Source organism: Budorcas taxicolor, chromosome X, assembly GCF_023091745.1.
Source record: "Budorcas taxicolor isolate Tak-1 chromosome X, Takin1.1, whole genome shotgun sequence".
NCBI classification, from domain to species: domain Eukaryota; kingdom Metazoa; phylum Chordata; class Mammalia; order Artiodactyla; family Bovidae; genus Budorcas; species Budorcas taxicolor.
Genome location: NC_068935.1, coordinates 102,333,420 through 102,358,214, shown reverse-complemented (window position 1 = coordinate 102,358,214; position 24,795 = coordinate 102,333,420). Strand labels below are relative to the sequence as shown.

General features: G+C 38.6%; 2 protein-coding genes across 2 annotated transcripts in view; one reads left to right on the top strand and one right to left on the bottom strand.

Moving 5' to 3' along the window:
- Positions 1-24,795, bottom strand: part of CASK (calcium/calmodulin dependent serine protein kinase) — a 377,556-nt gene that overhangs the window by 154,641 nt on the left and 198,120 nt on the right. The window contains exon 5 of the mRNA XM_052662816.1: positions 23,072-23,144. Within this exon, the coding sequence (XP_052518776.1) occupies positions 23,072-23,144 (73 nt within the window). The remainder of the gene's footprint in view (positions 1-23,071; positions 23,145-24,795) is intronic.
- On the top strand, positions 10,841-11,851 carry GPR82 (G protein-coupled receptor 82). Its single transcript, XM_052662818.1, has one exon. It carries the CDS (start codon positions 10,841-10,843, stop codon positions 11,849-11,851), a length of 1,011 nt encoding a protein of 336 aa, XP_052518778.1.

Below are 24,795 nucleotides of genomic sequence, written 5' to 3'. Positions count from 1 at the left end.
TTGCTGTTGCAAGTGTATTAAAGAAAAGATGGTAGATTAAAATTCTCTGCAGCTCTTCCCATCCAGAAGTGGAGTCTGCCCATCTCTTGAGTCTGAGCAGGTACTGTGACTTGCTTTGACCAATGAAATGTAGTGGACATTGTACGGCATCTGAGAAAAGCCTTAAGAGGCCTCGCAGCTTCCAGTTTTGTGCTCCTAGAACCCCAAGACCACCCAGGGTAAATAAACCCAGGATGAAAAATTACATGGAGAGAGATAATTAGCCTGTACCACCATCTCAGCTGAGGCTCCAGACATGAGTGAGGCCATCGCGGACCACTGAGGCTCAGTTGAGCTGCCATCTCAGCTGAGGCTCCAGACATGAGTGAGGCCATCGCGGACCACTGAGGCTCAGTTGAGCTGCCCGATAACGAAGAAGCTGCATGAATGACCCCAGAACAAACTGCAGGATTGAGAGTCACCAAAGCTAGGCGTGGTTTGGTATGCAGCAGTAGATAAATGATGCACATAATATTAAAAGTATGTATGCCATTAATTTCTAACAGGTGACAACAAATATAGTAAGTAATTTCATTGACAAAAAAGACAATGCCTTGAATTATTTTGCTTAAAAGCTGTGTGTGTGTATCTGGGTATGAAAGAGAGAGGGAGAGACATTTATTTTCCACACCACTGAAGAGTGGGGAGTGGAAGGGCTATTGAAGATTTAGGAATGAACAATGTGTTGACAGAGATAAAAACAAGCATATGCTGCGTGATGAGGCAACTGGTTAGGTGATCTCTTAAGAGGAAGGGATCTACAGAGTCTGTTAAGCAGACAGGAAGAAGTGACTACAGGGGAGGGTCAAGGTAATTTCTCCTCTGCTTTCTTCTTTAGGTAAAAGACCTTTTAAATGACATCGGTTAATAACATGACGCGACATGCTATTTTCATTACAAGCCTTTTAGTATTATTTGAGTTTACAAAACTATGTACAGGAACTGCTATGATTAAAAAAAGTTACGAAAAGCTACAGATATGAGAAAAATTTTCATATAATAAAATGTCAGACTTTCTTTTTACCACTATGGTAATTGGAGTTCTGAATGACTTTATGAAGGTAACGCTTGTGGTAATCACTAGTATAAAGCAAAACAAAGTCTCCAAAGGACATAGCCTATTAAAGACAGATTAGTATCAATGGGTTTTCAGCTTAAGGACAGAAATCCATTGCCCATACAATGACTTTTATCTTACCACGTTTAAAGTGTTTTCCAGCTACGAAAATAAAGCAGTTTATCATTTTCTCAGAGCTTAAAAAAAAACCCTAAACTTTTAACTGTTCTAATTTTCTAGCTGGAATATAGTGCAAAGCAGGCAGCTTATGCTTCAGCCTTTAACAGCAGAAGAGGTTTAACTAGGGCTGGTAGTAGATTGCCCTCTACTGGTCAAAGCATCACCAAAGAAATGATTTTCTACAGACTTTCTGTGTTAAAAGTTAACTGTGGTTGCTTCTTTTCAATTTTCTCTACCAAATACTTCTGGCGATATGGAATTCCAGAGAACTTTTATTTCCTGGCTTCAATATTTATTTGTAGGTTTATTAAAACTACATTTTAGACTGGCTTTTGATGGAGCAAGAACAAGAGACTACATGGTAATATTAGAAACTATAACACACATAGTACAATTTGAGAAATATCTAATGAGACACCAATGCTTGCTTAGCGTGATACCTTAAAATGACTACTTCAAGTCTAATGTCTCTCTACCAGTCAAAACATTATGAAGACACAACCACCAATATAAGAAATGATTCAGACAAGGATCACCAATGAATGCTAAAATCCACTGGGTAAAATGGGAAAAAATATATTTAGAGAGTCTCAAAATATGACACCCTCAGACTACTTATCAATTGCAAAGGGCAAAAGCACCAGTATAATGGAGAAGTGAAGTGAAGTGAAGTTGCTCAGTCGTGTCCGACTCTTTGCAACTCCATGGACTGTAGCCCACCAGGCTTCTCCATCCATGGAATTTTCCAGGCATGAGTACTGGAGTGGGTTGCCATTTCCTTCTCCAGGGGAATCTTCCCAACCCAGGGATTGAACCTGGGTCTCCCGCATTGCAGGCAGACGCTTTACCATCTAAGCCACCAGGGAATCTGTATAATGGAGAGTTGGCAGCAATTAATAAATGTCCAGATTGAAACCTGATACAGTTTTGGTCACCAGGGATATTTGGTCACCTTTACCTAAACAGTCCAGATTCTGGTAGCAGCGAAGAATATGGGATCTGAAGTCACACTAACAGTGACTTCAGTAATAGCCCTACAATATACCAGTTGTAGTACCATCAACAAGTTATTTATCCTCTATGGACCTAAGTCTCTTCACCTAGGAAATGACAGTAATAATGGTACCCATCTCAGAGATATTTTAATTAAATATAGCATAAAAAATAAATGAATTAATATATATATAAAGCACTTCAGTGGTTGTCATTTGTTATTATTATAAATTTCTTAAAAGTGGTTCTCAGGAAAGCTTGTTACTGCAATACTTGGGGCTCTTAATAAGAGAAAATAAATATAGACACTAATAGGTATAGGATGTAAGACCCTATATACTCAACTCTTTACTCATCTTCCTTTGACATCTTTTTTTCCCTATAGTGACACAGAGCAGCAGACTTACCCTCCAGACAATCTTATCTAGAGATTCCAAAGAAGTGATTGGTAATAAAATGGCCAGGACATGGTCTTTGGAAGAAAGGGGCAGTGATGAGGGTTCTGGGCACTGATACATGATGCCTTTTTAAGTCCCTAAATCTCACTGCAGGTCATAATCCAAGTCACCAGGGTGTAGGTGTACATATATATTTTATACCTGTGACAATAAAATGGCCTAAATTATTTTAAGAATTCTATCATCCAATGTTCCATTTTCAGAAATTTTAGTCTACTTTTGGCTTTTCAAAGAACTTGAAAACAAAAAGGTAGGTAGGTTCTGAAGCATGATATGAATCAAACTTGATTGACTCAAAGATGTTGAAATTCTAAATTTGACTGTCCTCAAAAATATCTTTGCTTCATCTAATCCAATGCTGAAGTTTCCCTCTCCCTAAAATCTGCTAATTTCCCATCTGCTTTCCAACTGCCACCTCTGTGGAGATTCTAGTGCTAATGACTGCCACCATGTTTTGATGGTGTGCATTTCTAGAAGACAGTGTACCCAGTACGTTCAAGCATATCTGGAAAGACAAAAGCCAAAGGTGAAGTATAGTGAAACTCTAATTGGCAGTTCCATTTTATGTTTTGTCATTAGACCTTTCTTACAAAAGAAAAGAAAGAAAGAAAGAAAGAAAGAAAGAAAGAAAGAAAGAAAGAGAAAAAGTGAAGTCGCTCAGTCGTGTCCCACTCTTTGCGACCTCATGGACTGTAACCTACCAGGTTCCTCTGTCCATGGGATTTTCCAGGCAAGAGTACTGGAGTGGGTTGCCATTTCCTTCTCCAGAGGTAATCACTCTTCTGTGCTATTATACATTTTCACCCTTTGGACTATAATTTCTGTTTTTTTTTTTTTTTAAACAGTTCTCGAGGGAAATACTTCCGAGCCAGCTTGTAGCAGCAAGTAGAGGATCTTCACACCCTGATTAAGGGTGAGACAGCCATGATTATAGCTGCTCATGGTAGATGGTGAGGCCTGAGCACAGTGCAGCTGGAGACAGAGACAGGGATGTGGCCAGACACCACATCCTGAAGAGAGCGGGGACCTCAGAGAGCCTTGAACAAACCACAGCTTTGAGTAACAAGTCTCTGTTTCACTCCTCCTAAAGGTAACTGCTGGCTCGGGTGTGCAGTAAACTGGATAAAGGCTTCCACTGCCTCCTCATCCCACTCCCCCTTGAAGAAATAATTATCTTTTGAATGTGAAGTTCTAATGTGGACCACATAAGGCATGTCTTCTCTTACTGCACACCAGCCTCCCAATGCCCTGAGCTTCTGAGTCATCAGAGACAGGGCTTTAAAGACCCACTGTTGCCATTTTAGAAGACACTAAGCTGGTAGGTCAAAGTAACTGCTTAGTTTAAGCACAATGGTACAGGTTATGACTGAGCTGTCTTGTGTCCTCTGGGTTCTGGCTCTGAGGCAAGTTGAAAAGGGACCCTGTCCTAATCCCAGTGATCCACCAGGAAAGCTTTTTTTTTTTTTTTTTTTTTTTTTAAGGAAAGCTCTTATATACCCCTGCTGAATACAGCTCACTGTGGATTGTCAAACTGCACTGGAGCATGTGTGCCCTTTGAATGTCTAACATCTCAAAAGCAGGAAACTTCATACATGGCAGGACTTACACTCTGGGGAATTACTTTAATACCTCAAGGAGTAAATCATAAGGGCCAGAGCAGAACACTGAGGAAGCCAGTATTTGGCAGAGGATATAGGAAGTAATTCGGAGAAGGCAATGGCACCCCACTCCAGTACTCTTGCCTGGAAACTCTCATGGACAAAGGAGCCTGGTAGGCTGCAGTCCATGGGGTCGCTGAGAGTCGGACACGACTCAGTGACTTCACTTTCACTTTTCACTTTCATGCATTGGAGAAGGAAATGGCAACCCACTCCAGTGTTCTTGCCTGGAGAATCCCAGGGACGGGGGAGCCTGGTGGGCTGCTGTCTATGGGGTCGCACAGAGTCAGTCAGACATGACTGAAGCGACTTAGCAGCAGCAGCAGCAGCATAGGAAGTAATTAGAATGGTTAGGCAAGAGCATTTAGACTTGGAAACAGAAGCAGAACTTTGAAGAAGAGAAGCATGGGAAAGATGAATAAGAACTGAAGAAAACTATAGGTGACCTAAATGAGAAAAGTCCAAGGGGCCACTTTGACAGAGAACTTGCAATTCTTGACATTTCTGCCTAAGCTATATTTCTGGTAATTCTCTGACATCCACACCTTTTACCAATTGCAGTGTCTTAGAAAAATATAAATAAAATTTTCCTTCTATTTCAATTAGGGAACTCAAAATCACTAAAATCATAAAGACTTTACACTGATATTGATGGAATAAAAATTAGCTTAATGAAGTCCAAAGTTTTCCAAGAAAGAATAAAATTGGGCTTCAGTTCTCCCAGTCAATTCTGCTACCTCAGAGCCTAGAAACCCTGTCTATGAATAAAATTATTGAAAACTTGACTCTAGTTTACTTACCCTTACTAACTCTAGAAAAAAACCAGTAATTGCTGCAAAGGTAGAGGGTGAGGTTGAAAAAAAAAACAAACCCAAACATGTGCCTTAAAGTAAATTTACTAGTTGTGCCACCTTGGGCAGGTTATACTTCTTCAGTGACCTCCACACACTACTGGAAACACAGCAACATTTGTGAAATGAATTGCACTGTTTAGGAAAACTACAGAGCATTAAAAAAAATCAAAATAGAGGAAGAAAAGGTGAAAATTACACCTATCCAGGCATTCTTGCCAGATAAATTATGTCATCTGACTCTCATTTTAAGCAGTACTTCTGACTCTTCCTTTGTTCAATGGTTGGTTGCCATCTGTGGTAGCCAGCATCCAAGATGGCTCCCCACAACCATCATCTCCCGATGTTTATACCTCCCACACTGAATCACTGCTGGCCTTAGGCGACCAACAGAATACTGAGAAGTGATGGTGTTGACTTTAGAGGCTAGATTTAAAAAAAGGCATTGAAACTATGGCCTTGTTCTCTTCAATTACTTGCTCTGTTAGGACAGATGGCTACATGACCTTGGGCAACTTATGTGACTTTTCTGAGGTTCAGTTTTCCTCACCTATAAAATGAAGACACTTATTTCATAGTATTTATTTCACAGAGTATTGCGAAGACTACATAAGACATGAATGTAAAGCATTTAACAGGATCCCTGGCACATAACAGGCTTTCATTAAATGAGGCTAATACTAGCGGTGGTGGTGATAGAAGCTGCAGTAGCAGCAATTGATTGGATGCGAGATGTGAAGGAAAGAGAGGAATCAAGGATGAGTCCTAGGTTTTTAACGCTTGAATAACTGAAGAAGTGATGGTATCATCTACTGAGTTTGGGGACAATGGAAGATAAATTGTAGAGAGTAAGGACATTCTTTTTTCTTGGACCAAAGGTGCTTAACCTCAAAAAGGTAATATTAAAATTATCTTTTGATCATTTATAAACAGGATTCCTTTTACATTCTTCCTTCTCTAAATTATTTCAAACTGTTTTCTAAAAATTTTATTTATTAATTGGTAGAAAATTGCTTTACAATTTTGTGTTGGTTTCTGCCATACAACAATGCAAATCAGTCTATATCTATCCTTTCCCTCCCTCTCTCTATCCTACCCTTCTAGGTCATCACAGAGTGCCAGGCTGGGCTCCCTGTGTTATTTAGCAACCTCCCACTAACGATTTCACACATGATAGTGTATATATGTCAAAACTACTTTCTCAATTGTGTCCCACACTCCCCCTCTGTGTCTACAAGTCCATTCTCAACTAGGTTCATCAGTACCACTTTTCTAGATTTCATATATATGTGTTAATATATGATACTTGTTTTTCTCTTTCTGACTTACTTCACTCTGTAAAAGAGCCTCTAGGCTCATCCACCTCACTACAACTGACACAAATTCATTCCTTTTTATGGCTGAATAATATTCCATTGTATAAATTTACCACAATTTCTTTATCCATTCATCTGTTGATGGACATCTAGACTATTTTTTGTTCTAAATAATTTCTTCCTGGAACATGAAGAATTGTTGAAATAAAAATGATAGGAATTCCAGAGGCCAGATTACTCTGCAATCAACGGCCATGTACCCCCAGATGAGTCACTGTTCTTAATTAAATGATGGCAAATATTGCAAAGATGAATAACAGCAGAACAAAATCCAGACAGTCAGGTAGTCCTCATTATTATTTTAAAGAGAAATATCAGCAAGCATTAGGGTGAATTTATCCAATCAACAAGAAATAAGATAAGCATGATGGGTTATGAGAAATGGCAAAGTATATTTCTTAATTTTAAATGAAGATTGTTACAGATAACTGAAGTGCTTGAGCCTGATGAAATTAGATTGCTGTTCCCATCCTCAGACTCCCACTGGTTTAACTATGGTACTTAGCGTTCATTTAGTTAATAGTTAATAGACTGATGAAACAATCCTGTACATCAAATTGGTTTCACAGTTCTTTATATTGTAATATAATTATTGATTTGAGGCATATTTGGTCTTCATTTCTGGCACTTTCTAGGATTTCCCAAATTCATAATGAAATGCTCCAAACAATGTACTGCTTTTGAATCTGAATGGAGGCAGCGGAGGACAATCTGAAGTAGAATGGGTTAGTCTACTGGGGAAATGGCAACCTATGCAAGTATTCTTGCTGGGATAATCCCATGGACAGAGGAGCCTGGTGGGCTACAGTCCATGGGGTTGCAAAGAGTTGGACATGACACAGCAACTGAGTGCCCGCACGTACACACACACACACACACACACACACACCCCCAAGATGAGACCAAAACCCCTGAGTGTAGTCTGTGCTTACAGTGTACTGCTCTGGGCCTTACTTCTTTATCCCCCAGTTTTATGATATTTGATTCCAGTAACCTCCTACAAGTAAAACAACTTTGAATTCTGCTTCCCTTTATTTACAATAAAGCTGAGTTGCAAACAAGCCATCCACAAATGATTTTACAGATAAGTTTGTACCAATATTTTAGAGGGTTACTATGGAATGGTTCCCTCTACCACTTTATTTTTACACAAGTAACTAGCCACGGGGACTAAACCTTTGAACTTAACTTCTGCCAAGCATGCTAATGAAGCTAAGTGAGGTGTAACCAGTTCATGAAATAATAATAAGGAAGCACAGCATATATATTGTCCACCAACTTCCTCCCACTATAGAAAAAGAGAAATGAGTTTTTTTTTTTTGAGAAGGTAGTTGCTGCATTCACCATAACTATTGCATTTCTTCAATACTGTGTTTAATTTCCTTTCTTCCCACTGTAGTTGGTGTCATGCAAGAATCTATTCTCCTTGAATAAAACTGAAAGATAATGGAAGACTGATGATCAGAGAATTATAAGTCTGAAATTGAGCATCACCACCCCGAACAACAGAGCCTTGGCTGGCATAAACTACTGATACAGGTAAGACTGATCACTCAGTTTGAGCTTAAAAGTTAACTCTTTATATAAAAACTCTAACTGGATTAAAATGTTTACATTTTAAAACTGATCACTAAGAAAGGTCAGCATATTAATTATGTAGGTAACCGTTAGTAGCTAAAGTTAGAATTATAGACGTCTTTCATTTGTCAAATTAGCAGAGGTACAATGTGTTACAGGACTGATTGAAGACAGGCATTCTGCTGAGCAGAATGCAGACTTGCACACATTTTCTAGAGAGCCATTCTGTATATGTAACATGCGATTGTTATTTGATTTCTTAAGCCTTATGGTTTCTAAATTTTAGAAAATAATTATCTAGCAGTTTTATAATCAAACTTTACTTTTAAAGGAGAGGTACATAGTAGATACAAGCTTGATGTTTGGCAAGCTAAAGATGGTCAACTAGTTGTTTTCTGTTATACGGAAGGTGCCTCTAGAGTCTCAAGGTCATCCATCCGATAAAGCTAGCCTCTGTGAAGTTCTTTTTACCTCTCGTCTGTTCTGAAGCACCTGCTAGGGTGAAATAGAAAAGCAAGGCAATGGTAATGAATAAGATGATGACAGATGCTCTATGTGGTGGCCTAGCTTTATTTTTAATATATAAAAAGAATACTATTCATTAATACAAAGCATCACCTTTATAGATTTTAGTACACAACGCATTATCTATACAAGGCAGTAGCTAATGTTTTTCTTTAACATCATCACAAAAGGAAGTTCCATTCTTTATGTACTATAAACAATCACTTTGATCAGATAATTTTTTTTCTTAAGAAATAAACTGGCTAATTTCACTCTCTGATTTTTAAATCAATTCCCGTTTGCCAGGGTGTACTGGACTCAGATACAAACTCACTCTGAAGCATATGCACCATTTTCTAAATAAAAATTGCAAAGCAACAAAATAACATGATAGACACTGGTAGACATTAAGGGTCTTAGTATTTGAACCTAGAGATACCCAAGCTTTCAAGCCTTTGAGTGAAGATTTGTTTAAAAAGTAAGTTCAAAATTACAGTGGTATATTTTGGGAAAAATCCCTACTTTTATAATCTAAGATGCAAAAAATATAATCTGATGCTGAATAGGGGTAAAGAGTAAAATATCCCTGAGGGGCTATGAGCATATAAGAATCTCAGAAGGCACTGTTTAGCAAAAAAATTTTGTGTTTATCAAAAGAGAGAATGAGAAGAAAAAAACTGAGTATCCTTATTCTAGATTATAAAAGAGTGGAGAATGGGGTACTTAGAAATGTATGGTGAAAAATATGGAGAACTGAAGCACATTCTGAAAAGAGCTCATGGTTTTTATTTGACCAGAATCCAAAACCTTCTCTTATTTCCAACTAAAAGAAAAATAAAGGAATGAGAAAAATATGAAAAGGAGTCTGTACGTGTACCTTTTGAAGCAAGAGACATTTAAAAACAAGACATTAAAAAGGCCAAATCATACCCGCATTTATACTGTGGTTAAAGTATCCTCTAAAACAACAAAAAACAAAACATTTCTCTGAAAAACCAAGGTACTAAGTTACACACAAAGACACATGAGGGCGCTCTAACCAACAAGCAATAGCAACTACGGTTTGATTCAGAATCTTAAACTAAATTTTACTCAAGTATGATAGATGAGCATTAAATATCTGAAATAAGAAATTACTGATGACATCCAGTAAGGACCCTGGTATCCTGGTGTCTATCCTTGGTCACTACATTTTTCTTCTGTTTAATTCAAGATCTTGCCTGAATGTTGACAAAGAATTGTTTACTTCTGAAATACGAAAGAGACTCTTCTAATAGTATTGGATTAGAGAGAAGCTCTTTAACTTAGCCATGAAAAGACACCATTTTTAAAAGTATTTATGGACAATTAAGGTGGTAATTTGGAGAAGGAAATGGCAACCTACTCTAGTATTCTTGCCTGGAGAATCCCATGGACAAAGGGGCCTGGTAGGCTGCTGTCCATAGGGTCACACAGAGTTGGACACGACGGAAGCGACTTAGCATGCCTGCATGCACTGGAGAAGGAAATAGCAACCCACTCCAGTGTGCTTTGCCTGGAGAATCCCATGGACAGAGGGGCCTGGTGGGCTGCCGTCTATGGGGTCACACAGAGTTGGACATGACTGAAGCGACTTAGCAGCAGCAGCAGCAGCAGCAGCAGCAGCAACAGCAGCAGCAGCAGCAGCAGCAAGGTGGTAATTAAAAATTGGTCTTCTGTTAACATGACCACAAAATACTTTTGCAACAGTTTCCTTTGGTCAGTAAATATTGCTTGCATGTGCCTTTAAATTCTAAAAATGACCTTCCTAGGCCAAAATCAATTCTATTTTACAAACTACCTTAAAATCTAGTATAAGAATTACACATTTCTCTAGTATGAAAGAATAAATCTCAGGCATTTAACTATTTCTATCAAATTTTATTCTTTAGACAAAGGCACCATCCACAATATTCAACTTCCTGCTTTTATTTCAATCGGACAATCGTGATTAGAAAAGGTGAGAAGGCATCTATACTTTCCCTTTCCATTCACTATATTTATGTTACTATTTTATTTTAGCCAATGCTTAAAAAAATTTAGTTTAAATACCATTTGTAATTTTAATATTAAGTATCTGCAACTCTGTTCTAGCTCCTGTGGCAAAATTCAAGGAAATCTGATATAAATGAGTAACAACTCAACATGTATTCAACCATCCAAGATCTCTTACATGGCTTTACCGATCATTTATACCTTCCTTTGTATCATTGGTCTGTTTGGAAATTCTCTCTCCCAGTGGATATTTTTAACAAAAATAGCTAAGAAAACATCAACACACATCTACCTAGCACATCTTGTGACTGCAAACTTACTCGTGTGCAGTGCCATGCCTTTCATGGGTATCTATTTCCTGAAAGGTTTTCAGTGGGAATATCAATCTCCACAATGCAGAGTGGTCAATTTTTTGGGAACTCTATCCATGCATGTAAGTATGTTCGTCAGCCTCTTAATTTTAAGCTGGATTGCCATAAGCCGCTATGCTACCTTAATGAAAAAGGATTCCACACAAGAGACCACTTCGTGTTATGAGAAAGTATTTTATGGCCACTTACTGAAAAAATTTCGCCAGCCCAACTTTGCTAGAAAACTATGTGTTTACATATGGATAGTTGTTCTGGGCATAATTATTCCAATTATCATATACTACTCAGTTGAAGAGGCCACAAAAGGGAAAGAGACGAAGTGCTATAATTCACAGATGGAACTAGGAGCCGAGATCTCTCAGACTGCAGGCCTCATTGGAACCACATTTATTGGGTTTTCATTTTTAGTTGTCCTAACATCATACTACTCTTTTGTCAACCATCTGAGAAAAATAAGGACTTGTACATCCATTACAGAGAAAGATCTGACTTACAGCTCTGTGAAAAGGCACCTTTTGGTCATTCAGATTCTACTAATAGTTTGCTTCCTTCCATACAGCATTTTTAAACCCATTTTTTTTGTTGTACACCGAAGAGTGGATTGTCAGCAACTGAATCATTTAATTGAAATAAAAAACATCCTCACCTGCCTTGCATCAGCCAGAAGTAGCACAGACCCCATTATATTTCTTTTTTTAGATAAAACATTCAAGAAGACACTATATAATCTCTTTACAAAACCTGACGCACCCCATCTGCAACCCTCTGATTGATTTCTGAATGGAAAACACCACCAAACAGAAAAGTGTTCATATGACCCTACTGGGGCCCCTAGACGACGGGTTTAACAGGTCGTAGCTTGGCTGATAATAGGCATCAAGAAAGCTTCTTTGGTTTCTAAAAACAAAATCAACCAACCAACAAACATAAAACTCACTTTATGGTTCTACTTAGAGTGAAAGCTGAGATGGCAGAGACTTATAGAGGCAAAAGACAAGCATACTGCAAGGAGCCCACCACATATGAAACCACCAGATGATTTTGTTTAAACTCAACCATGGATGCTTCTACGCAAAGCACAATAATTCAAAACTATAGGATAAAGCAGCAAATGGTTTATGACTTTCCTACTTTCTAGTAATTAGATTACAAGGGTCCATGTATGGGTAATGTATTGTTGGTAACTTTTAAAACAAGTATAAGAAAAAGTGAATAAGAAATTTCCTCATTTAAGGCCTATCTAAGTGTATGAATAACGTACTGTAAAAAATCCAAGGTTTTATAAATACATTATTTATTTGGTATTATCTGGTCCACGATCCTGGGAGAAGGAATATTCATTGATTCCAGTATTTATGAAGTAGATGTTATTTATAAATACACTTAAATATTTGGATTGGGCTTTGTCAAAATAAAAATGTCATTATATGATCTTCACATTTTGTTGATTCTCCTCTGTATTCAATATAAATAATGTTATTAGTGACAAACAGTACCTAGCATGTAAATGTGTTCAATTAATTTTTGTGAAATAAATGAATGAATGAATGATAGGCAGTATAACAGTATCACCATTGTGAGACTGGTCTCTGGAGTTAGAGTCCCTCGATTCAATCCTAGTTCCAACTCTTATTTAGCTGGACAATCTTAGGGAAATCACCCTCTGTAAGTGTTAATTTCTTCATTTGTAGAACAGAAAAATGCTATGTAATTCATAGGTACTATTATTAAGCCAGATGATGTTACTACTATGAGTAGCTCTCATTTACTAAGCACGTGCTATGTGCTTACAGGTTTCACATTATTATTTTAATCATCACAACCTTGATGTATGCCAATTAACTGATGGAAACACTGAAGTGCATAGTTAAATAAGTCATCTAAAATTTTCTCAAATATTTACCTAAATATTTAAAGAGTAAGCCTTTCTTTATGGTCATTTCTTTCTTAGATGCAATCTTGTAAGACAAATGATGATGGCTATATTCTGTATTATATACAATATAATTAAAAATAAAAAAGAATGTGTGTTTATCTTCCTAAAGAGACCATAAGCAACTTTGGAGCTTTAGTCTATTTCCTATTTCTGCTCCTATGGTACTTGCAATTGCTCGGATAAGAACCAAACATAAATAGCTGAACAAAATTGAAGTTGAATAAACCTGAACTGTAACCTGCTTAAAGACTCATCTATTCCCTACATGGTAATTTCTTCAGTGCTCAAAAAGAAGTTTAAAGTTAGTTCACATAGCACTCTTAAGCCTTTCATCTCATAGCATGTTTTGTTCCAGAATTTAAAATGTAGAAACAATTCACATTACACAGAAACAAATCTGTGTGATTTTCATTGAAAAAGAATAGAAATCAGTAAATAATTTTTTTCCTTTTTTTACTTCAATGTTTAAATGAGAGAAGAAAATGTTCAGAGAAACATGTGAAAAAACATGCTGGCTTCAAATATTTATAGTATACAACTATTCTTTTATAGCAGCAATCTTATTTCTGGCTGATTATTTTTAATTTGCATAGACAAAGGAAGACCTGGGAATTCCAGGTGACTCCTTAAGTGTTGGCTGTAAACAAGGGTGTCTAGGCTAGTAATATCATAGACATGAGAATCACATATTAACTCAAAGTCGACCAAAACACCCAAGTTTCTCCACAGTTACAGCAATACTTTCTTACATAAGTTTTAAAACCCAAACTCATTAGACTAAGAAGAAATGAGAAGCTGATCGATAGTTCTCATTTAACATAAGCAATGCTGAATCAAATCTCACTTCACTTAGGAGTTTTAAAAATATATGTAACTTTGGAAAATCATTATTAAAAACATCACTTTATACCACTATTTAAATAAAAGACACTACACCAAAGTAGACTTCTCTACATTAGAAAAAGGCAAAAAAGAAGATATGCAATTTCTCAAGTTACTCATTCTGGTAGAAAACTTCCGTTTTAATTCTCTGTACTGAGCTTATTAATCACCATGTTTATCTTTACACCATAGATGCTTTCATGAATAGGTGATTGCAAATTATGTTGAATTTTCTGTGTAATTGAGGAACTGACTATTTAATGTCATGACAAATATTTTATAGGAAGTATCACTTTCTAAAATGTATCCTAAATTTGAAGTGTGGATTTCAGGAAAGTGATGCTTTTAATGTGAGTTAACATCAAACACAATTGCAGAAACCCCAAATTTTGACTTAAAGATTGACAAGATTGTGTCTTAACAGGCATGACAAAGGTTTATTTCCCCCTTTATCCTTTCACATATACACTCCCATTAAGGCAACCTGCAAACTATTAATCAGGAACATGAACAATTAAGACTAGAACAGCAAAATGAAGGATGGAGTACTCCTCCTGGCAGTGAGTTTCTATTCTTTGGGGAGAACAGGAAGATGCTGGAGAAGGAAAAAGTTTCCTCCATCCTGTAGGTTTTCCTGACGGGTCTCCTGACCTGAGATGGATTAACAGGAGGAAAAAAAAACATAATAAATTACATACCTGAGGGGAATATGGCCTCATATCCTCTGGAATATGAGGCTCAAGGACAAGCTGGGAAATTGGAACTTATGAGCCAACTGAGAGAAGGAGAAGAGGGTAGGGGTTGGGGACATGGAGATGGAGAAACAAATGTTTGGGAAACAAATGCTTGCTACCAACACTATGGGATGCAGAGGGGACTTTGGTCTCCCTGAGTTCCCCCAGCACACCTAGCCCACATTCTCTGCAGACATCTCCGGTGATAGTACTCTTCCTGGATCAGACCCTTTAAATTGTTTCAGGCGGTTAAGGGGGAGGTGAAAAGAAAGACTTCCTGAGTCTTTTGCTTCTTAAAAACAACCAGCCCCCAATAATCTTCAAGCCAAACAGACACATTGTGGGGGTGGCAAGTTTTGCTCCCTCCAATGTCAACCCCGCTCTGATCTGCTTAAGGCTGGCTGCAGCCCACCTGGGGCTCTGCAGTCTGCAGAGAGGGAGCTGTTATGAGCGAATATGCGAAGACAAGCTGAGAGGGAATCTTGCTTGGCAAACCACCACAGAGGGGCACTGGTAGTTTGCTAAGCATTTCAATCCTGCAACCTAATGCCATGAGCCTTCTTTGACTGCCCTGGGATTCAAAGTAAACTAATATCAGTGGCAAGAGTTACTACAGTACAAATGCATTGGCTGTATGGTACATGCTTGCCACTGCTGGCTCAGAAGGGAACCAGCAGTGAAAGTACTCGCATCTACTGAGCAAAAGAAAGTTGGAGCTGATGTTTTTTTGAAACGGGGGATGGGTGGAAAAAGAGAAGCAAGGTCATCTTAAATTTATCTTGTATTTCTAAGTATTAAAAACCCCACGATCATGCTGAACATGTACATTATGCTAGACAATCTTACAAAAGTAACAGAGAAGGCAAGCCTGCGTGCTTATTATAATAAAGAACAGAACTTACTTTCATCTTAAGGAAACTCTCAATGTTCTATATAATATAAACATGAGGGACTTTTGGGGAGCTGTGGTAAGAGATGTAAGATAAATGTCAAGAGAGATGGAGGAAGAAATACCGTAAGAAATCCACAATGCCACCACAACTAGTGTGATGTGATGAACGCCCATTTATAATGAAGTCTGGCCCTCAGCTGGTGAAAGGAGAACTGATACCAGAAGGTGGCCAGAGAGCAGCCAGGCGTGTTCATGGGTTAGCAAGGAAACCATTTAAAGGAAGCACGCACAGAAATGCTTGGGTGGAGGTTCCTGGCTGAGCAGTTGTGAGATTTGGGGTTTTGCAGTTCTGAGAACTAAACCGGAGCCCCCAAATCTCCTGGGCACAGGCCCTATTCAGAATAGAAAGGGACTGTGTGTCAAGCAGTTTGCTCAAAGAAGCGGCTTAACTTCAACTTAAAGTTAAGTTGAAGTCTTATTAAAATCAGACGTCAGTAGGTCAATGGCGCAGAAAGGTCTGAGGCTTAGTTTTCTCTCCCCACTCAAGTGATGCTTTGTGAGGCATCTCTGGGAGACAGGAGAGACAATAAAACAGCGACTCTCATGGCTGAACAGAGCTAGCGAAGGCCAGCAAGGAGCCAGGAGTTGCATTTACTTAAAAAACTGGACTATTTTTAGAGACAATAAAACAGCGACTCTCATGGCTGAACAGAGCCAACGAAGGCCAGCAAGGAGCCAGGAGTTGCATTTACTTAAAAAACTGGACTAATTTTTTTTTTTAAGTACTTTTCATTTAGGGGTGAGAGGAAGAAAACACTGAAACATAATGAAAGTTTTCACATCCTTTCATGAGAAAAAAACAGGAATAAAAGGGAAGGTGATAGAAAAAAGAAATTTGCATACATGCAATATTTAATGCCTGTAGGGAGGCAAAGCATGAGAAATAGAATATTATGACTGTGGGCATCAACCAGGGGTGGTTTTTGAGGGGGCATTTCGAAATGTTGGGGGTCAGTTTTGAGCGTCACACAGCGGGGAAATGCTACTGGCATCTAGTAGGTAGAGGTGGCAACACAAAGGGCAGCCCCCCACACTAAAGAACCTGGCCCCCAGTGTGTACGGCTGCTGGGAGATGCTGTACTAGATGACACATCTTCCCAAACTTAAGTCAGTCAGTTCAGTCGTGTGGTTGTGTCGGACTCTTTGATCCCATGGACTGCAGCACGCCAGGCTTCCCTGTCCATCACCAACTCCCGGAGCTTGCTCAAACACATGTCCATCATGTCGGTGATACCATACAGCCATCTCATCCTCTGTCATCCCCTTCTTCTCCTGTCTTCAATCTTTCCCAGCATCAGGGTCTTTTCCAATGAGTCAGTTCTTTGCATCATGGCCAGAGTATTGGAGCTTCAGCTTCAGCATCAGTCCTTCCAATGAATATTCAGGACTAATTTCCTTTAGAATTGACTGGTTTGACCTCCTTGCAGTCCAAGGGACTCTCAAGAGTCTTCAAAGAATTATACAATTACATTTTACACAATTTCATATGAAACTGCTTCTTCAAAACAAACAGCTTCCATTACACATCACATGGCACCATAGACTCAAATGTAACCTGATACAACCAAACATTTTTAGACTCAGGTATTCTGATTTCAAAAAGAAATGCCTACCAAGTAAAGAAAAAAGTGTTATTAATATAATTCTAGAATGTTTGAAACCCAATGCTTCTGGATCTATGCCAAGAACTTGGGGGGAGGGGAAGGAGGGAGAGAAGGAGAATGAGAACCAGAACAAGGGAGAAAATGGGAATATTCTTGGCTAGCTAAAAGAGACGATTAAATAATTTAAATTTTTCTCAAAGGAATGGACTGTTGCAATGGTCTTCTGTTTTCTTTACTGAGTAAAAAGGAAGAAAACTTTGACAAAAACTCACTATAGAAATCAAAATCTATATACAGAGGAAATCTATATCCAGACAAGTCACTGAATATCCACTATCTGAATGTGAAGAAAAGCTACTAGGCTGCAAAATTTGTTATTATAAGCAAAGAGTAAGAACATATCCAGTGAAAGTTTAAATTATTAGCCATGGGCAATGTACTGTTATTAAAGTTGCATTATTATTAAAGATCACTACATTGGAAAACCTCTATAAGGCCCTGAATGAAACTACTTTGGGTTATCTAAGCTACTGAAATTATATTAGCAAATCCTGTGGACAAAACCTTCAAATATACCTGGAATCTACTTAAAAACAAACAAAAAAATCACTTCCTTGTTACCACTCTGGCCCTGCCAGGCAGGACCATCTCTTGTTTCCCAAGTTCCACCCTGGAGCCCCTATTCAATCTATTAGAGCAACAAAGCAACGTTTTCCTGTTACCGTGGAAAGTCAGATCACCATCTGTCTTTGTTCAAAACTCTTTGGTGAATCCTCAGTTCTGTCAGAGTAAAGGTTAAAGGTTCTCCTCCCCTCCTTTCCTCTCTAAGTTCATCTACTATCGTCTCCCCTTTGCCCACTTTGCTTCAATCATACTGGCCTTCTTGCTCTCGCTCAAACAGGCCACTCACGCTCCTGCCTTTCTTTACCCAGAATCCTCCTCCTTTGGTGTCAGTCAGCCCACCGTCTCTCCTTGCCAGAGGTCAACTGCTCAATGTGGCCTGCTTCATCACCCTATTTAATACTGCAACCCCTTCTCCAGCAGGCCTCATCCCTTTGGCTGCTCTTTTTTTCTTCCCTGTAGTCCTTTTCACATCTCTAACCTACTATACAGTTGACTTATTTATGCTCAGTGATCAGTGTCTGTCTCCCTGAACTAGAAAGTCAGCTCCACAGGGTCAGTGATTTGGTCGGTTTTGTTTGATGATGTTGCTCTGGTTCCTAGGATAGTGCCAGACACACAGCAGGCACTCAATATGTATTTTTGGATGGATGTCTTCAGAAAAAAAACAAACCCAATCTCAATTTACCAATTAGCTAAATGTGAACACTACAGTTACCATACGAAATGTATAGATTTCAGATACTGAAATATAAAGAATATCAACAATAATGTGTGTCCTGTGTTGAGAGTCTGCTTCCCAATTCAACAATGGTGCCTTTTCTGGTGGTTTCTTCTTAACATGCAGTTTGAGAATCACTTCTCTCTTCCCTTCCTTAGACTGTTTCTGGATGTGTGTGTGCATGCTAAATCACTTCAGTCGTGTCCGACTCTTTGCAACCCTATGGACTGCAGCCTGTCAGGCTTCTCTGTCCATGGGACTCTCCAGGCAAGAATACTGCAGTGGGTTGCCATGCCCTCCTCCAGGGAATCTTCCTGATCCAGGGATCAAACCTGCATCTCTTGCATTGGCAGGAAGGTTCTTTACTACCCTTGCTACCTGGGAAGTTCATGTTTCTGGATGCTTCCTCAAAATTATTTGGCATGTGCCTTAGATATAATAAACTTACTAAAATTTATTACGATAACTTTGAGCCATTGCCTACACTATTCCTGTTGCTTGAAACGTCCTCTCATCCTGTTGTAACTCTCCCATGACTCAAGACTAGCAAATGCAACTTTCTCCATGAATTTTCTGACCCTGCCTTTTAATATTTCCCACCCCATACCTTGGATGATAATTATTTGTTTTGCCTATCTGCGAAGATGGCCGTGAACAAGTTCTCCTATCCTTGTGCACATATGTTGCTCCTCTAACTAAGAGGCGCAACCTGTTTTTCCTCCTCTTGAATCCAGGCTACTCTTGTGACATTTTGACTAACAGAAGGCAGAAGACATAACATGGTGCCAATTCTAGGTTGAGGCTTCATTTTTGCTCCTTTGGTGCCGTGAGACACTGTCCTGCTAGAAAGGGAGGGCATGAGGTGAGAGAGAGGTTCTGAATGAGAGACTGCAAAGAGGACCTAGCCAGCTTCCAGCTGTTCTATTTCCTTCTGCTGAGATGCCAGAAAAGTGAGTGAAGGCTTTGTGGATACTAGCCATGCCACCTTAGCCAACAGCCTGTGAGCCAAAATTGAGCAGTCCTCCTCAAGCTTTGCCCAGCTGCAGAACTGAAAGCAAATAAATGGTGATTGCTATAAGTCACTGTGTGTTGATCTGTAGTAGCTGGTAACAGATACAGTATCTCATCTGTCTACTGAGACCATAATGCCCTTAGGGCTCTAAACACAGTATACTGTGTGAAGTAGGTACTTGGATATTTGTTGAATAAATCAATCAGAACGTAAATGAAAGCTGAAGCATAGTATTCAAACATAACTACTTAGGGATTGTATTTGGTTTTGGATTGTCATTATACCATGGCCAACCAAAACGCTGACTGACTCTATTATTGAAAGTATTACAGTAGAGTGTGTTGTCCATCATTATTTCTCATATGATGCTGATATAGTTACCTCTCAAGAACAGAATTCAAAATAAAATTGCTTCTTACAACTCAGTAACAGAATTCCAAACAATCTGATTTAAAAAGTGGGCAGAGGATCTTAACAGACATTTTTCCAAATAAGACAGATGGCCAACAAGTACATGAAAAGATGCTCGAAATCGTTAATCATCAGGGAAATGCAAATCCCACAATGAGAGATCACCTCCTAACCTGTTAGAATGACTATCATCAAAAAGGTAAGAAATAACAAGTGTTGGTGAAGATGTAGAAAGAAAGGGAACCCTCATACACTATTTGTGGAAATGTAAATTGGTGCAGTCATTCTAGAGAACAGTATGGAGGTTCCTCAAAAAACTAAAAATAGAACTACCATATGGGGGCTTCCCTGATAGCTCAGTTGGTAAAGAATCTGTCTGCAATCCAGGAGACGCCAGTTCGATTCCTGGGTTGGTAAGATCCACTGAAGAAGGGATAGGCTACCCACTCCACTATTCTTGGGCTTCCCTTGTGGCTCAGCTGGTAAAGAATCTGCCTGCAATGTGGGAGACCTGGGTTTGAACCCTGGGTTTGGAAGATCCTCTGGAGAAGGGAAAGGCTACCCACAACAGTATACTGGCCTAGAGAATTCCAAGGACTGTGTAGTCCATGGGGTCGCAAAGAGTTGGACACTACTGAGTGACTTTCACTTTCAACAAGAACTACCAAATGATTGAACAATTTGACTTCTGAGTACTTATCTGAAGAAAACAAAAACACTACTTTAAAAATATATTTGCACCCCCATGCTACCGTAGCATTATTTACATTAGCCAAGATAGAAACAACCTAAGTGTCCACTGACGGGGAAATGAATAAAGATATATATATGAATAAATATATATATATACACTCACACACTCACAACGGAATACTACTCAGTCATAAAAAAGAATGAATTCTTGCCATTGTGACAAAGTGGATGGACCGTGAGGGTATTATGTTGAGTAAGTCTGATAGAGACAGACAAATAAGATTTCAGTTATACACTGAATCTCAAAATCAGACCAAATGAACAAACAAAACAAAACTCACAGACACAGAGACCAGAATGGTGGTTGCCTGAGAGAAAGAGGGTTGGAGGGACAAAATGGGTGAAGGGGGTAACTGGTACAGACTTCCAGTCACAAAAATAAATAAGTCATGAGACGTAATGTACAGCCTGGTGACTAGTCAATAATATTATACTGTACATTTGCATGGTGACAGAGAGTAATTAGACTTACTGTGGTGATCATGTCACAATATATACATATATCATTATCTTGTATACCTGAAACTATATAATGCTAAATGTTAACTATATCTCAATTTTAAAAAACTGCCTCTTGAGCAACAGTCTTTAACACAATGCTACTATATGAACTCAGAATTTGTTTTACATATTTTTACACATTGTATTCATTTATTTGGGGCTGTGCTGGGTCTTTGTTGCCGCGCAGGCTTTTCTCTAGTTGCAGTGTGCAGGCGTCTCATTGCAGCGGCCTCTCTAGTCGTGGAGCATGGGCTCCAGGGCGTATGGGCTTCAGTAGCTGCAGCATGTGGGCTCGAGAGTACAGGCTCAGTAATTGTGGCGCATGGGCTTAGTTGCATGGCGCACAGGCTCAGGAATTGCGGCATTGGGATCTTCCTGGACCAGGGATAGAACCCATGTCTCCTAAATTGGCAGGTGGATTCTTTACCACTGAGCTATCAGGGAAGCCCCCTGTTTTACATATTTTAAGTTTTCAAATGATCTTTTTTGGGGGGCCTTACTGTGTGGTATGCAGAATCCTAGCTCCCCAACCAGGTATCAAACCCATGCCCTCTGCAGTGGAAGTATGGAGTCTAAACCACTGGACCACCAGGGAACTCCCACAGATCGTCATTTATGGAGATATAGTTCATTCTGTATATATGCATTTTCTTCTATTAATTAAATGCAAAAGAATAACACGGCATATTGCTATCACTGGCCATTCCCCACCCCCCCTTATCTTTCTACACTTCTCACTCTCTTTGTTTGCATAACTGAAGAATACTTGATTATAAAAGTGCTATGTATCCACCGAGTTGTTTAAAATGTTGAGTGGAGATAATAACAATATCGCTTTCCTATCACCACATTTGAAAAGAATAAGATATTTTACAACTAATTTACACTAATGTGTATTTTGTACATTTCTCCAATGATTTTTTCATTGCTATTATAACATTCCACGAATTGCTCATGCTTTCCCTCAGCTTTTAACCACCAGAATTTCAGTTAAAATTTCTCAGATGTTATAGAAAATTTAATTAAATTCTACTTAATTTTCTTAACCATTAAAGTCCACTGAAGAAGCCAGGCCTTTGATGTTATTTCTTGAGAGAAGAAGAGCTCTGTACCTACGGATGCTATAGGTTAGAGACAAACCAGTGACAAAATAGGAGCACGTGAAAGTGGACAACAGGGCCAGAGAGAGCACAGGGGCTCTCAGTGACTCAAGGCCTTGAAAAGGGGTGGGCATGAGCAGGAGGGCCATGTCTTCCTTTCTTTCATGCTTCCTTGTTCCCCTGACACCATAATGAGCCAGGAACTGACAGCTCTCATGAATTGATACTGGGATCAAACAGGCATAAAAACTGAATAATGGTAATATTCATATTCCTAAGGGTACAAACTATATTATAATTTATGACTTCAGACTATGTTTCAAAACTCTCTGCAAAGAAAATAAAATGCTGACTATTCTACATTGCAACATTACAGAAGTGTAAGTGTGATGAACTATTCTATATCAACCAAATTCTCATTTTCCCCTCAATTAACTTAGTGTAGGATACTGTTTGTTCTTCCTATTTGCTAGATTTTCACACTTCTCTTACACACACATACACAATGATAAAGAAAGAATAATGGAATTTTAGAATGCATGTACATTTTAATAAAAATAAGGAAATGGAAATGATAAAAAATTGTTCCTATTAAGAATTACTAAACCCTCCAAATATAAACCAGCTCAACAAATTTTTATTTGTAAGTAAAATTAACTTTAAGATGTTCTTCATAAAAACATTAAAGAAAAATTTCTCATTACTATCATTGCTATAAGTCAGTATCTATTCACAAATATTAAAGTTAGTAATAAAAATGACTTACCTTCACATCCCTGTGAATTATGTTATTATCGTGACAATAGCGTAGAGCTTCCAGTATCTGTCTCATGTAATGACTGTAGAAAAACAAAAGAAATCTAGAACTGTAAAAAAAAAACTTTTATTTTTAAAACTTAATATACAATGTCCCTAGTTTGTAACTCCCACGTTCATACTCGCTGCCCACAGACACTTTTCGTTTGAGCAGACAAGATTGGTGGAATGCACAGCTTAGTAATGAAAAAGTTGGCAGATGCATAAATTAATGAGCTTTACAAAGAAATCATGTGTTTTACATTTTCTAAGATATCTAAGTCAAAGGAATTTTTACACATTCACACAGCTTATAGGTAAAATAGCTCTGCAAACTAAACATTCAACCTTAAAATATGAAAAAAATAAATAACAGTTCTCTGACACTCAGTTAATTTTACTTAGTTACTCTGGATTGCTATTGAGTGAGCAGTGCTCAGAAGTACACAAAGAATTCTAACTCAAGGGGTAGAGCCTTTCATCTGCCAGCAGAGGCTGGTTAGCTGTCTTATTTCCATTTAGCTCTAAGAATAAACAAGAGAGAACCCCCTTATGCCTATAATTTCTTTTTGCAACATAATCAAGTATTAGATGGAGTATCCTTGAACAAAGCAGATTCCTTCTGGGCTGAAGTCCTAGGAAAATCAAACTCCTCACAAGGCCAGCAGGGTCCACCGAGGCTCTGCACTGGGTCCAGGAGAAGAACAGAGGAGGAGTGAGCATTTAAAAGTGCTCATAGGGTCAACCAGCCACTGGGTGTGACAAGAGCAGTTCATTCACTATTACTTGAGAACTTACTTCGACTTCCTTTTCTCAATTCTAAAGTTCTTCTGTAATCCTACTGTTTCTCTTTTTCTTTAAGGGTCTTTTTCATCTTCTCTTCCTCTGAATTTTATTCCCTACATATCTGTCATTTTCTTTCTACTATCTTCCTTTCTCATTTTTCCCCCTTTTCCTTCCCAACCAGCCATGACATAGAAATGCAATATACTTAGCATTATTTATTGGTTAGTATTTATTTAATTTTGTTTTTTTCTATCTAGATCTTTCATTCTCCAAACTTTAAAATAAAGGCTGAAGAAAGCTTATCTCTGGAATTCCCTTAACAGAATGTCCCTGGCTAAGGACTGCCTAACATAAAAAGAACCCAGGATCCCTGAGGCATCAATGGCTTTGTGGAGGATGGTGCATAAGCTATACCATTCTCCAAGATACACAATGGAGATGCTTCATAATTGAAATGCTCCCCTCCGTGTGTGCAATCTCACAGACCTCATGTAGAGACCTCATCTATTCTGGGTCAGCGGTGCTTTTCTGATGCAGGAAGAAGTGAAGAGCTGCCCTTAAAAGGCCCAGATCTCGCTCAGCTTCAGCTGGGTCTTTTGATTGGCTGTATCCTTACAGTTGTTCAGTAAAGCCTGGTGCTAGGGAAGAATCTCTCTCTGATTTGTGAGAGTTTGATTTGATGATCTGATCCTGTGTGTTAGTTTACTCCACAACTCATCACCTCTGAAAAACAGAGGTAATCAGTAATTGGGTTATAAGGACTCAGTGCAGTTTTCTTTCATGTCACGCTTTGCTACTCCTCTCGAAGGTCAGCCAGTTGGAGAAAAACAACACTATCAGTATGATTACTTGGTGTCTGAGTCTTCTTTCACTTAGTCTCACTAGAACAACTGATACAAGCTGCATTTC